The sequence below is a fragment of the Oncorhynchus keta genome, chromosome 27 (genome assembly GCF_023373465.1).
Source record: "Oncorhynchus keta strain PuntledgeMale-10-30-2019 chromosome 27, Oket_V2, whole genome shotgun sequence".
Lineage (NCBI taxonomy): Eukaryota > Metazoa > Chordata > Actinopteri > Salmoniformes > Salmonidae > Oncorhynchus > Oncorhynchus keta.
The window spans coordinates 33,868,633-33,884,385 of NC_068447.1; the positions used below are offsets into that span (position 1 = coordinate 33,868,633).

Consider the following 15,753-nt stretch of genomic DNA (forward strand, 5'->3'; position numbering starts at 1 on the left):
CTGTTGGACTCAAATCATAGGGCCAAGAATAGGGTTAACCTGGAAATACATCATATCCAAATCAAGAGACATCAAAGATGGTGAAGTGTTGTCGTTGCTTACCAGCTTTGAAGGTGAGCTCATCTTGTTCCTGTCCGTCATAATCATACAGAGCACGCACCCGGACCCCAGACGCGGTCCCGGTCCCAGCACCCCCTTTTCCGGCGCTGCTAGAGTCTTCCTCAAAGGAGTTTTCATTCCCACCCCCATTGGTCTCACCGCCTGAATGAGCTGCAGGCGCCTCATCATCGGACCAATCAGTGGAGTAGGCCTGGTTCTTTTCATAGCTGCTCACACTGCAACAGAAGGGTTAGGAAGATACATGGGTTTGATCGGGAGAATTTCATAGATAATACAAATATGACTACTGTAGACTAGAGCAACAATAATTAACAGAGTAAATGAAACACATCTATATAATCAATATATATCCAGTTAATTAAACGGAGACTATAAAAAAAGGCATGTTAGATCCCGCGTGTTTGATGACATTTAAATGGTTTGACTAGGGTAGGTCCCGGTGTGGCAGTAGATGGTATGTGGCAGTAGATGGTGTGTGTAGTTTTTGATCAGTGTTGTGGACCTCTCACCTGCCACGGTCACCAGGCAGTGCCACATGATCAGCGCTGATGCTGATCAATTGAAGGAAGACAGAAAAACAAATGGTATGGCATCATGGGAGATATTGATTAACCCTGGCATGTCATTTTGTGTGTGTGTGTGTGTGTTTTTTGTCAGTAGCAGTTTCACCAGTGGAGTGATCCTCTCACCTGCCGCGGTCTCCAGGCGGTGCGACATGGTCAGTGCTGGGGGTCGGTGGGGCCCCAGCCGGCTTCTGCACCTTCTCCCTCTTAACAACAGCAGCGGCATCTGGGTTATAGTCCTGGAAGGCAGAGCAGATGATAAATACGTCTACACTGAAGCAGAGACTCAGATCTGGCCAATGGCATTTAACTTTTCCTTTTTAAATCAGTCAGTAAATCAACAATCTTCCAACTGAAAGCCAATTTACTGAACGGGTTATTAAAAATGCATACTTGTATCTGGGGAGAAATGTCTATGAATACCTGAACCACACAGTACCTCAAACATGGGCCAGTTCATATGCATGCCAGGGCCATGGTGGTTGCTGAACCACTGCAGGTCCTCCTGTGTGTTGGCACCCAGGATGGTGCGCTCCAGTTCTCTGTATACTGTGCCATAGCTGGGGAGAAGACAGAGAGCACATTGTAACACGCAGAGAGAGAGGGGGCCTGTTTAAGGGACAATAATACAGTAGGGCTGCCAGTGCAAACTGTCCAGCGCTGATGGTACTGTTTTCCTGGAGGGTTTCTAGTTGTTTATGAAGGGCCAGCACTCAGAACAACAGAGTGGAATGGTTCAAAGACAAGGTAATTCGGGCCCATTCATAGCACGAGGTGAGGCTACACAGAATACAGACAACACATTTGCATTCAAATTGGAGTAGTGAGATATGAGGTGGAGTCCCGACAGATGGCATTTTTCCACCAAAAGGTGGAGACAAAAACAAAGAATAACTGACAGTCAAGCCCTACAGATGATGACATTTCCTGGGTGATATTGCAAAAAATGTAGGCATAAGATGCTATAATGGACAATCAAATGGACGATTCAAATTCTTCCAAACACATACAAGTTACAAGTAATGTTTCTGCTTTTACTGCTGTCACTGAGACAAGCTGTCTGTATTTGCATGAGTGTGTCGGTGAAAGCTGAGGCATGGGTTTGTAGTTGTTAGCATACCATAACCCTATGGTTGATTTATGGGTTATCACCAATACTGTCGTCCAAAAGGCCAGTGTACTTAGTACTCCATACCACACTATAAAAGCCTACACTCATCCTCCATACTAATCATAAAGCAAGACCAAACACCCAGGAAACGGCTTGAATGAACTCCTTATTCCAATCACCATGGAACCTGGCTTTGTATCACACGCAATTTGATTCACAGCCAAGAATATGACACGCATTCACTCTGACATGATGAAATTTGTCTGAAATGTAATTAACTGCATCATTGAGATTTATCTATTTGAAACTAACTGTAATGAAAGCGACAACATAAATCAAGCACATTGGGAGTAGATTTCTTCTGAATGTGATGTTTAAAATAATCCATAGACTCAACTAATAACTAAAAATAATGCAGCTAATGCACTTAAAGAGATTAATGCTGTAATTAAGGTATTTTGACTGTATATTATCAACACGAATGTTGAATTGTTTTTCAAGGCAGATTTGCTGTTGTGTAGATGATACCAATTTCATTATACAATGCATTTGGAAAGTATTCAGACACCCTTGACTTTTTACACATTTTGTTACATTACAGCCTTATTCTAAAATTGTTTTTCCCCCTCATCCATCTATAGACAATACCCCATAATGACAAAGCAAAAACTGAAATATTACATTTACATAAGTATTCAGACCCTTTACTCAGTACTTTGTTGAAGCACCTTTGGCAGTGATTACAGCCATTACCCAAGTATTCTTGGGTATGACAGTACAAACCTGGCACACCTGTATTTGGTGAGTTTCTCCCATTCTTTTCTGCAGATCCTCTCAAGCTCTGTCAGGTTGGATGGGGAGCGTCGCTGCACAGCTATTTTCAGGTCTCTCCAGAGATGTTCGATCGGGTTCATGTCCGGGCTCTGGACATTCAGAAACTTCTCCCAAAGCCACTCCTGCGTCGTCTTGGCTGTGTGCTTAGGGTCGTTGTCCTGTTGGAAGGTGAACCTTGCTCCAGTCTGAAGTCCTGAGCGCTCTGGAGCAGGTTTTCATCAAGGACCTCTCTGTACTCTGCTCCATTCATCTTTCCCTTGGTCCTGACTAGTCTCCTAGTCCCTTTCACTGAAAAACATCCCCACAGCATGATGCTGCCACCACCATGCCTCATTGTAGGAATGGTCCTAGGTTTAGTCCAGGCCAAAGAGTTCAATCTTGGTTTCATCAGACCAGAGAATCTTGTTTCTCATGGTCTGAGAGTCTTTAGGTAACTTTTGGCAAACTCCAAGCGGGCTGTCATGTGCCTTCTACTGAGGGGTGGCTTCCGTCTGGCCAGTCTACCATAAAGGCCTGATTGGTGGAGTGCTGCAGGGATGTTTATCCTTCTGGAGCTCTGTCAGAGTGACCATTAGGTTCTTGGTCACCACCCTGACCAAGGCCCTTCTCCTCAGATTGCTCAGTTTGGCCGCGCAGCCAGCGCTAGTAAGTGTCTTGGTGTTTCCAAACTCCTTCCATTTAAGAATGAGGCCACTGTGTTCTTAGGATCCTTCAATGTTGTAGAATTTACCACAGGTGGACTCCAATCAAGTTGTAGAAATATATCAATGATGATCAATGCAAACAGGATGCACCTGAGCTCAATTTCGGGTCTCATAGAAAAGGGTCAGAATACTTATGTAAATAAGGTATTTTTTGCAAAAATGTTCAAAAACCTGTTTTCTTTTCGCCATTACGGGGAATTGTGTGTAGATTGATGAGTAAAACATAAATTTAATCAATTTTAGAATAAGGCTGTAACGTAACAAAATGTTAAAAATGTGGAAAAAGGCAAGGGGTCTGAATACTTTCCGAATGCACTGGATGTACAACATCTGTACAAGCCTGGGTTAAAACACATTACTATTTAAGTATTTGTCATTTAAATACTTATTTTCTGTTTATTTGAGTATTTTCAAATAATGTGGCCAAATCAGCTACTTCTATTTGAAGTATTTTAAAATAATTTAAAATAACTTTCTGTAAATAGCTTCATGTACTTCATGTATTTCCAAATACATTATTTCAAATACCCCTACGACTAAAGGGTTTTGAATGCATTGAGTAATTAAATATCTGCATTTGAAAATACACTTTCCTGTGTCTGAGTATTTCCAAATACGCGCCAATACTTTTCCGATTGTATTTCCAAATACATTCCAATATTCAACCATGTTAATTTTCCAATAAAAAAATTTTTTTTTTTTTTATACATCAAAATGTCTTTAAAAGTATTAAAATACCCTAAATAGTATTTAAACACAGGTCTGATCCTGTACCAACTGAAAAGATTTCCTCAATAACCCTTTCATTCAAAGGCCATGTGGGAGGATAGGTTGATGTAGGTTATGTAATAAAGGATGGGCTGTAGTATGTATGGGACGATAGAGGATAACACCAGTCACTGACCTTTGGTTCTCAGTGAGATTGAGGTGGCGTTTAATGTCCAGCAGGATCTCTTTAAGGAAGGTGAGTCTCTTGACCTCATGCTGCTGGCACTGGTCAAACACTTGCTCCATGCTCTCCTGGTATGGGGGAGTGACCGCACTCAACTCCGACAGAGACTTCTCATACTTCTCCTTAGCCTAGGGGATGATAAGGACAGCATTAGCTCTGACAGATAATGATGTCATTTTGACGTCATTACAACTAGACGTTTTGCACTCTGGGTTGAATACCAAGCAACCTGCATCCGTACACCGTGGGTGTGTATACTGTAAGCATCTCACTCTCCCTGGCCCAGAGTAATCTGCTCTTGTCATCACCAGGGCTCCGTGAATAGAGTCGGAGATCCACCCTGCTGGATTACGTCCTGTGTGTTCACCACTGTAATCTCACCAAGTCGTCTTAAATAGTCCTGCATTGATTCTGTTTTTCACAGCTTTATTTCACTTGAGCCACTAACAGAAACAGAAACTAATAATAATGATCAGTCTGTTTGAGATATGATGTACGTAGTATACTGCAATAGCACACGCACTCACCACAGTGTTAATACCACTACATATACAGTCGAAGTCGGAAGTTTACATACACCTTAGCCAAATACATGTCAACTCAGTTTTTCACAATACCTGACATTAAAAAAGTACCATTTTTAGGTCAGTTAGGATCACCACTTTATTTTAAGAATGTGAAATGTCAGAATAATAGTAGAGAGAATTATTTATTTCATCTTTTATTTCTTTCATCACATTCCCAGTGGGTCAGAAGTTTACATACACTCAGTTAGTATTTGGTAGCATTGCCTTTAAATTGTTTCACTTGGGTCAAACATTTTGGGTAGCATTCCACAAGCTTCCCATAATACATTGGGTTAATTTTGGCCCATGCCTCCTGACAGAGCTGGTGTAAGGAAAATAACCTCACACTCAACGTCAACAAAACTAAGGAGATGATTGTGGACTTCAGGAAACAGCAGAGGGAACACCCCCCTATCCACATCGATGGAACAGTAGTGGAGAGGGTAGTAAGTTTTAAGTTCCTCGGCATACACATCACAGACAAACTGAATTGGTCCACTCACACAGACAGCATCGTGAAGAAGGCGCAGCAGCGCCTCTTCAACCTCAGGAGGCTGAAGAAATTCGGCTTGTCACCAAAAGCACTCACAAACTTCTACAGATGCACAATCGAGAGCATCCTGGCGGGCTGTATCACCGCCTGGTACAGCAACTGCTCCGCCCACAACCAGAAGGCTCTCCAGAGGGTAGTGAGGTCTGCACAACGCATCACCGGGGGCAAAGTACCTGCCCTCCAGGACACCTGCACCACCCGATGTTACAGGAAGGCCATAAAGATCATCAAGGACAACAACCACCCGAGCCACTGCCTGTTCACCCCGCTATCATCCAGAAGGCGAGGTCAGTACAGGTGCATCAAAGCAGGGACCGAGAGACTGAAAAACAGCTTCTATCTCAAGGCCATCAGACTGTTAAACAGCCACCACTAACATTGAGTGGCTGCTGCCAACACACTGACACTGACTCAACTCCAGCCACTTTAATAATGGGAATTGATGGGAAATGATGTAAAATATATCACCAGCCACTTTAAACAATGCTACCTAATATAATGTTTACATACCCTACATTATTCATCTCATATGCATACGTATATACTGTACTCTATATCATCTACTGCATCCTTATGTAATACATGTATCACTAGCCTCTTTAACTATGCCACTTTGTTTACATACTCATCTCATATGTATATACTGTACTCGATACCATCTACTGTATCTTGCCTCTGCTGCTCTGTACCATCACTCATTCATATATCTTTATGTACATATTCTTTATCCCCTTACACTGTGTATAAGACAGTAGTTTTGGAATTGTTAGTTAGATTATTTGTTGGTTATTACTGCATTGTCGGAACTAGAAGCACAAGCATTTCGCTACACTCGCATTAACATCTGCTAAACATGTGTATGTGACAAATAAAATTGGATTTGATTTGATTTAACTACGTCAGGTTTGTAGGACTCCTTGCTCGCACATGCTTTTTCAGGTCTGCCCGCAAATTTTCTATAGGATTGAGGTCAGGGCTTTGTGAGGGCCACTCCAATACCTTGACCTTGTTGTCCTTAAACCATTTTGCCACAACTTTGGAAGTATGCTTGGGGTCATTGTCCATTTGGAAGATCCATTTGCGACCAAGCTTTAACTTCCTGACTGATGTCTTGAGATGTTGCTTCAATATATCCCTCATGATCCCATCTATTTTTTGAAGTGCACCAGTCCCTCCTGCAGCAAAGCATGCCCACAACATGATGCTGCCACCCCCGTGCTTCACGGTTGGGATGGTGTTCTTTGGCTTGCAAGCCTCCCCCTTTTTCCTCCAAACATAACGATGGTCATTATGGCCAAACAGTTCTATTTTTGTTTAATCAGACCAAAGGACATTTCTCCAAAAAGTACGATCTTTTTCCCCATGTGCAGTTGCAAACCATAGTCTGTTTTTTATGGCGGTTTTAGAGCAGTGGCTTCTTCCTTGCTGAGCGGCCTTTCTGATTATGTCGATATAGGACTCGTTACTGTGGAAATAGATACTTTTGTACATGTTTCCTCCAGCATCTTCACAAGGTCCTTTGCTGTTGTTCTGGGATTGAGTTGCACTTTTCGCACCAAAGTACGTTCATCTCTAGGATACAGAGTGCGTTTCCTTCCTGAGCGGTATCGCGGATGGATGGTCTCGTGGTGTTTATACTTGCGTACTATTGTTTGTACAGATGAACGTGGTACCTTCAGGCGTTTGGAAATTGCTCCCAAGGATGAACCAGACTTGTGGAGGTCTACAATTTTCTTTCTGAGGTCTTGGCTGATTTCTTTTGATTTGCCCATGATGTCAAGCAAAGAGGCACTTGGTTTGAAGGTAGGCCTTGAAATACATCCACAGATAATCCTCCACAGGTACACCTCCAATTAGCCTATCAGAAGCTTCTAAAGCCATGACATAATTTCTGGAATATTCCAAGCTGTTTAAAAGGCACAGTCAACTTAGTGTATGTAAACTTCTGACCCACTGGATTTGTGATACAGTGAATTATAAGTGAAATAATCTGTCTGTAAACAATTGTTGGAAAAATTGCTTGTGTCATGCACAAAGTAGATGTCCTAACCGACTTGCCAAAAATAATTTGTTATTAACAAGAAATTTGTGGAGTGGTTGAAAAACAAGTTTTAATGACTCCAACCTAAGTGTATGTAAACTTCCGACTTCAACTGTATTTTAAAACAGTTGTAATGACACTTGTCAAAATGGAATTGTCACCTGTTTGGTTGTGGTTGTCTCACCTAGCTATCTTAAGGTGAATGCACCAACTGTAAGTCGCTCTGGATAAGACCGTTTGCTAAATGACTAAAATGTTCATGTAAATGTTTGTCCTGACTGTCCACGAGAATCCAAATATGTCACATCAGGTTTGCAACGAATAACTTCAATCAGATCCCCTTTCACCTGTAGAGGGGGAAGGAAAGAACTAGTGGGGATGAACAACTCATGTCTTGTTGTAAATCAAAGGAGAAGATCACTAAAGGAATGTGCTTTGTCTCAACAGACCTTTTTCCAGCTGAAACTCGAATACGTTGAAAAGCGAATACTGGAAAAATATTTCTAATGTAGAATGTGGGGAATGGTCAGAGGCGAACGATAGAACACTAATGTCATTTTTTTTGTTATTTTGTGATGTCATTAAAAATATTATAAAGGAAATACTGTAACTTGGAAAGTATACCCACCCAAGTTCCCATACTATGCGTTGTGCATGTAAAAGGAAAAATGATGAAAGTGTTTGTTAAGAGAGGGAAGTGATGTGAAGAGCTATAAGAGATAATTGTTTTCCATAACTTTGCACTGTGAGTAGTCACCGGTAGTCATGTCCTTTTTTCCATTTGTCGGGCCTCTGTCTCACCTTCTGCATGTCATGTTTGCACTTGTCTGTTTTCTCGTGGAGTTTCTTCTGCTGATCAGTTGTGACGGAGGCCTGTGTCTTCCCGTCTGCCTCTCGGGTGGCGGCCAGTTTCTCCTCCTTACACGCCATGTGGTATGTTTTCTTAGCAGTCTCCATCTGTGGAATCACGTATACAATCTTAGTATCTCTATAGATACATTGTTAAATACTAATACATTTAAGCATGCAGGTGACTTAATTTAGTTATTGTTGAAAGGGCAATGTTCTTCTCTGATGGTCAGCTTGGATGAGTGACTCAGCAAGACTCATTATACTAAAAAAAACAGAACTAACACATAAACACCTGTAGCTATAGTACCTAGCTATTTGGCAGAGCAGCTTGTGTGCTGACTCAGATGTAGCTCAAATGACAAATGTTTTAAAGATGGCCTAAACACTACTTAGGCTAGCACAGACTTGAATATGTTCCGGGATTCTTCTGATGACATTGAGGAGTACACCACATCAGTCACTGGCTTTATCAATAAGTGCGTCGAGGATGTCGTTCCCACAGTGACTGTACGTACATACCCCAACCAGAAGCCATGGATTACAGGCAACATTCACACTGAGCTAAAGGGTAAAGGAGCAGGAGGCTAACCCGGAAGCTTATAAGAAATCCCGCTTTGCCCTCCAACAAACCATCAAACAGGCAAAGCATCAATACAGGACTAAAATCGAATCGTACTACACTCGTCGGATTTGGCAGGGCTTGCAAACTATAACAGACCACAAAGGGAAGCACAGCCGAGAGCTGCCCAGTGACATGAGCTTACCAGACGAGCTAAATAACTTCCATGTTCACTTCAAGGCAAGTAACACTGAAACATGCATGAGAGCATCAGCTGTTCCGGACGACTGTGTGATCACGTTCTCCGTAGCCGATGTGAGTAAGAGCTTTAAACAGGTCAACATTCACAAGGCCGCAGGGCCAGACGGATTACCAGGACGTGTACTCCGAGCATGTGCAGACCAACTGTCAAGTGTCTTCACGGACATTTTCAACCTCTCCCTGTCTAAGTCTGTAATACCAACATGTCTCAAGCAGACCACCATAGTTCCTGTGCCCAAGAACACTTGGGTACAGGGAGGAGGTGAGGGCACTCGGAGTGTGGTGTCAGGAAAACAACCTCTCACTCAACGTCAACAAAATAATATAATAATAAATATATAATAATATATGCCATTTAGCAGACGCTTTTATCCAAAGCGACTTACAGTCATGTGTGCATACATTCTAAGTATGGGTGGTCCCGGGGAACGAACCCACTACCCTGGCGTTACAAGCGCCATGCTCTACCAACTGAGCTACAGAAGGACCACCACCAAAATAAGATGATGATCGTGGACTTCAGGAAACAGCAGAGGGAGCATCTCCCTATCCACATCGAAGGGACAGCAGTGGAAGGTGGAAAGTTTTACGTTCCTCTGCGTACACATCACAGACAAACTGAAATGGTCCACCCACACAGACAGTGTGGTGAAGAAGGCGCAACAGGAGGCTGAAGAAATTTGCCTCTTCACCCAAAACCTTGATAAACTTTTACAGATGCACAATCGAGAGCATCGTGTCGGGCTGGTACGGAAACTGCACCCCCCTCAACTGCAAGGCTCTCCAGAGGGTGGTGCGGTCTGCACAACGCATCACTGGGGACAAACTACCTGTCCTCCATGACACCTACAGCACTCGATGTCACAGGAAGTCCAAAAAGATCATCATGGACAACAACCACCCGAGCCACTGCCTGTTCACACCGCTACCATCCAGAAGGCGAGGTCAGTACAGGTGCATCAAAGCTGGGACCGAGAGACTGAAAAACAGCTTCTATCTCAAGGTCATCAGACTGCTAAACAGCAATCACTAACTGAGAGAGGCTGCTGCCTACATTGAGACACAATCACTGGCCACTTTAATAAATGGATCACTAGTCACTTTAAACAATGCCACTTTAAATAAAGGCACTTTAATAATGTTTACATATCTTACAATACTCATATCATATGTATGTATATACGTATTTTGTTGCACCTTGCCTATGCCACTCGGCCATCGCTCATCCATATATTTATATGTACATATTCTCATTCACCCCTTTAGATTTGTGTATATTAGGTAGTTGTTGGGAAATTGTTTGATTACTTGTTAGATATTACTGCACTGTCGGAACTAGAAGCACAAGTATTTCGCTACACTCGCATTAACATCTGCTAACCATGTGTATGTGACCAATAAAATATGATTGGATTTGGATTTGGTAACCTTCCTAAATGACTACCGACCCATAGCACTCACCTCTGGAACCATGAAATGCTTAGAAAGGCTGGTAATGGCTCACATCAACACCATTATCCCAGAGACCCTAGACCCACTCCAATTTGCATACAGCTCAAACAGATCCAAAGATGATGCAATCTCTATTGCACTCCACCCCTCCCTTTCACACCTGGACAAAAGGAACACCTATGTGAGAATGCTATTCATACAGTTCAGCGTTCAACACCATAGTTCCCTCAAAGCTCATCACTTAGCTAAGGACTGGGAGTAAACACCTCCCTCTCAAACTGGATCCTGGACTTCCTGACTGGCCACCCCCAGGTGGTAAGGGTAGGTAACAACACATCCGCCACGCTGATCCTCAACACAGGGCCCCTCAGGGGTGCGAGCTAAGTCCCCTCCTGTACTCCCTGTTCACTCATGACTGCACGGCCAGGCCTGACAACAAAACCATCATTAAGTTTGCTGATTTTTATTTATTTATTTAACCTTTATTTAACTAGGCAAGTCAGTTAAGAACAAATTCTTATTTTGAATGACGGCCTAGGAACAGTGGGTTAACTGCCTGTTCAGGGGCAGAACGACAGATTTGTACCTTGTCAGCTCAGGGTTTGAACTTGCAACCTTCTGGTTATTAGTCCAACACTCTAACCACTAGGCTACCCTGACGCAACATCCTGATCACTGACAACGATGAGACAGCCTATAGGGAGGAGGTCAGAGACCTGGCCATGTGGTGCAAGGACAACAACCACTCCCTCAACGTGATCAAGTCAAAGGAGATGATTGTGGACTACAGGAAAAGGAGGACCGAGCACGCCCCCATTCTCATCGACGGGGCTGTAGTGGAGCAGGTTGAAAGCTTCAAGTTCCTTGGCGTCCACATCACCAACAAACTAACATGGTCCAAGCACACCAAGACAGTCGTAAAGAGGGCACGACAAAACCTATTCAGGAGACTGAAAAGATTTGGCATGGGTCCTCAGATCCTCAAAAGGTTTTACAGCTGCACCATCGAGAGCATCTGGTCGCATCACCGCCTGGTATGGCAATACCAGGCAACTGCTCGGCCTCCGACCGCAAGGCACTACAGAGGTTAGTGCGTACGGCCCAGTACATCACCGGGGCCAAGCTTCCAGCCATCCAGGACCTCTATACCAGGCGCTGTCAGAGGAAGGCCCTACAAATTGTCAAAGACTCTAGCCCTTGTCATAGACTGTTCTCTCTGCTACCGCACGGCAAGCGGTACCAGAGCGCCAAGTCTAGGTCGAAGATGCTTCTAAACAGCTTCTACCCCCAAACCATAAGACTCCTGAACAGCTAAACAAATGGCTATCCAGACTATTTGCATTACTCCCCCCATACCCCTTTTATGCTGCTGCTACTCTCTGTTATTAGCTATGCATAGTCACTTTAATAACTCTACCTAAATGTACATATTACCTCAATTACCTCGACACAGGTGCCCCCGCACATTGACTCTGGACCAGTACCCCTTGTATATAGCCCCGCTATTGTTATTTACTGCTGCTCTTTAATTATATGTTATTCTTATCTCTTACTTATTTTTGGTCATTGATCAATTTTTGGTCAATGAAAACTGCATTGTTGGTTAAGGGCTTGTAAGTATGCATTTCACTGTTGTATTCGAGGCATGTGACAAATAAAATTTGCTTTGATTTAATTTGACTCCAGCGAGTCCCAGTCCAATGACAGCTGTGTAATGTGTGCGTCACCCATCCTACTCCCATGCAGTACCTTTGCAGCCAGACAGACTGATGCACAACCAAATAGACTAATCAACCAGTTGTAGTCACAGAGGTCAGTCATGAAGACAGCCAAGCGCGTCAAATAGCTACCCACATTCATACATTCACTGTATTGTACACTTTGTATTTAATAACAAATCACTCTAAAAGTAACTGATATTCATGTTAGCCATGTAAGTACACATGATGTTGCAATAAGGAGGATACAACAGATCCCCTTCCCTAAAACTTCCTGTCCACTTACCTCTTTGAGCTTCTTGGCCCATGGTTTCTGGGCCTTCTTGAAGCCCTCGTCGGCCTCTTTGGCCTCCTTGAAGCCTCCGATCATCTGCTTGTGGTAGGCCTCCTTCTGCCAGTTCTTGACCTTCTCCAGGTCTTCATTGAGCAGGCCGTTCTTCACCTCCTGGTGCAGCTCACTCACCTTCTCAGCCTCGGTCATCACACCCAGCCACGCCCTCTCCACGGTGCCATACTGGGGTCCTGGGGTTATATAGGTGTCAGAAAAAATTATTGAAAATGTGAACGTGACCAACTCAGTGGCCTTGTGGTCAGAGTGTCCGCCCTGAGGTTGAAAGGTTGGAAGTTTGATCCCCAACCGAGTCATACCAAAGACTGAAGAAATGGGATCCAATTCATCTCTGTTTGGCCTTTAGTATTAAGGAGATAATTGGGGGTAAGGCCCTGCGATAGACTTATAGCGTCCTTTCCAGGGGGTGTACTTGTACATCAAGCCATCTCACGCTCCTGCTCTTATGAGCCATTCCAGTTTGCACAAGTTAAGCCTCCTCATCTTACAGAAAACACTCACAATACAATCGGGACGGGTGGAGCTGAGCAGTGAGTTAAATCAAAGGAATTTAACATGGGATGAAGACCCCAAAACAGACGCCAAACAGACAATCCCAATACTGGCCTTTCTCGATCAGCTGTCTCCATCTCTTGGACCAGGCGGTCAGCTGGTCACCATAGGCCTTCTCAATCTTGGCACGTTCCTGAAGGCAGCCCATGAGGTCATTGCAGAGCCGGTGGCCGTCGTCAATCCGCTTAACGGCGCGCTTGTAGTTTCCCACCTGAGAATGGTCAGAGGAGGGTAGACATATGAGGTACAAGAGCAAAACACAAGGCTTCCCTACATATCAATGATTGAAGATGAGGATGCAGTCAAGTGCAATACTCAATATGCCAAATCTCTAAGAGCACTAAAATATCTTTAGGTGGAAATAACTAATCTGACGGGCCAACATGCAACTGTAAAATAAGAGAGAGAGAGAGTCAAATATGAAATGGAGATAAAATAGATCAAATAAATGGTTTAACTGTGGTGTAGTGACGGAAATGATAAATTATCTACTAATACCCTGGAGTAACAATAAAGAATCACCTGTACTCACTTTCATCATTCTCATACCACCTTTAAGAGATGCCACCTTAACACAGGCATCGCAGTGCCTGCAGGGGGCATAAGCTCCTGGTGCATGACATAGGGAGGTGGGGGGGCGGCTCATGCCTGTGCATGTGTAGTTATGCAATGGCAGCGGCTTTGTGTGTGTGGCCATCGCTGTGACTTTTTCCACATTTTGTTAAGTTACTCTAAAACGAATAAAATATAATACAGTACCTTGCAAAATTATTCAGCCCCCTTGGGGTTTTCCTATTTTGTTGCATTACAACCTGTAATTTAAATGGATTTTTATTTGGATTTCAAGTAATGGACATACACAAAATAGTCCAAATCGGTGAAGTGAAATGACAAAAAGAACTTGTTTAATTTTTTTCATTTTTTAAAATAAAAATAGAAAAGTGGTGCATGCATATGTATTCACCCCCTTTGCTATGAAACCCCTAAACAAGATCTGGTGCAACCAATTACCTTCAGAAGTCACATAATTAGTTAAATAAAGTCCACCTGTGAGATTGGAGTATCTGTCCATAGGAACACTTTAAGCCGTACACTCCACAGAGCTAGGCTTTACAGAAGAGTGGCCAGAAAAAAGCCATTGCTTAAAGAAAAATATAAGCAAACACGTTTGGTGTTTGCCAAAAGGCATGTGGGAGACTCCCCAAACATATGGAAGAAGGTACTCTGGTCAGATGAGACTAAAATTGAGCTTTTTGGCCATCAAGGAAAACGCTGTTTCTGGCGCAAACCCAACACCTCTCATCACCCTGAGAACACCATCCCCACAGTGAAGCATGGTGGTGGCAGCATCATGCGGTGGGGATGTTTTTCCATCGGCAGGGACAGAGAAACTGGTCAGAATTGAAGGAATGATGGATGGCACTAAATACAGGGAAATTCTTGAGGAAAACCTGTTTCAGATTTCCAGAGATTTGAGACTGGGACGGAGGTTCACCTTCCAGCAAGACAATGACCCTAAGCATACTGCTAAAGCAACACTCGATGGGGAAACATTTAAATGTCTTGGAATGGCCAGGTCAAAGCCCAGACCTCAATCCAATTGAGAATCTGTGGTATGATGTAAAGATTGCTGTACACCAGTGGAACCCATCCAACTTGAAGGAGCTGGAGCAGTTTTGCCTTGAAGAATGGGCAAAAATCCCAGTGGCTAGATGTGCCAAGCTTATAGAGACATGCCCAAGAGACTTGCAGCTGTAATTGCTACAAAAAGGTGTCTCTACAAAGTATTGACTTTGGGGGGTTTATGCATGCTCAAGTTTTCTGTTTTTCTGTCTTATGTATTGTTTATTTCACAATAAAAAATATTTTGCATCTACAAAGTGGTAGGCATGTTGTGTAAATCAAATGATACAACCCCCCCTAAAAATCTATTTTAATTCCAGGTTGTAAGGCAACAAAATAGGAAAAATGCCAAGGGGGTGAATACTTTCGCAAGCCACTGTAAATGTCCTCAATACACACAATACCCCATAATGACAAAGCAAAAACAGGTTTTTAGAAATGTTTGCAAATTGATTAAAAATAAAAAAAACAGAAGTACCTTATTTACATAAGTATTCAGACCCTTTGCTATGAGACTCAATATTTAGCTCAGGTGCATCCTGTTTCCATTGATCATCCTTGAGATGTTTCTACAAATTGATTGGAGTCCACCTGTGGTAAATTCAATTGATTGGACGTGATTAAGGAAAAGCACACACCTGTCTTTATAAAGGTCCTACAGTTGACAGTGCATGTCAGAGCAAAATCCAAGCCATGATGTCGAAGGAATTGTCCGTAGTGCTCCGAGACAGGATTGTGTCGAGGCACAGATCTGGGGAAGTGTACCAAAACATTTCTGCAGGATTGAAGGTCCCCAAGAACACAGTGGCCTCCATCATTCTAAAATGGAAGAAGTTTGGAACCACCAAGACTCTTCCTAGAGCTGGCTGCCTGGCCAAACTGAGCCATCAGGGGAGAAGGGCCTTGGTCAGGGAGATGACCAAGAACCCAATGGTCACTTTGA

The 15,753-nt window shown here is 43.2% G+C and overlaps 1 protein-coding gene across 4 annotated transcripts in view; it reads right to left on the minus strand.

The window, feature by feature from the left end:
* The window catches only part of LOC118359831 (protein kinase C and casein kinase substrate in neurons protein 1-like), a 54,793-nt gene that overhangs the window by 4,753 nt on the left and 34,287 nt on the right, over window positions 1–15,753 (minus strand). For 3 of the 4 annotated variants that reach the window (XM_035738644.2, XM_035738645.2, XM_035738646.2), the window contains 8 exons: window positions 13,242–13,398; window positions 12,573–12,808; window positions 8,246–8,401; window positions 4,237–4,412; window positions 1,123–1,243; window positions 810–922; window positions 630–671; window positions 103–335 (listed from right to left, as the gene is read on the minus strand). In XM_035738644.2, coding sequence (XP_035594537.1) covers window positions 103–335; window positions 630–671; window positions 810–922; window positions 1,123–1,243; window positions 4,237–4,412; window positions 8,246–8,401; window positions 12,573–12,808; window positions 13,242–13,398 — 1,234 coding nt within the window. The remainder of the gene's footprint in view (window positions 1–102; window positions 336–629; window positions 672–809; window positions 923–1,122; window positions 1,244–4,236; window positions 4,413–8,245; window positions 8,402–12,572; window positions 12,809–13,241; window positions 13,399–15,753) is intronic. The other variant, XM_052482200.1, reaches the window with a different exon arrangement.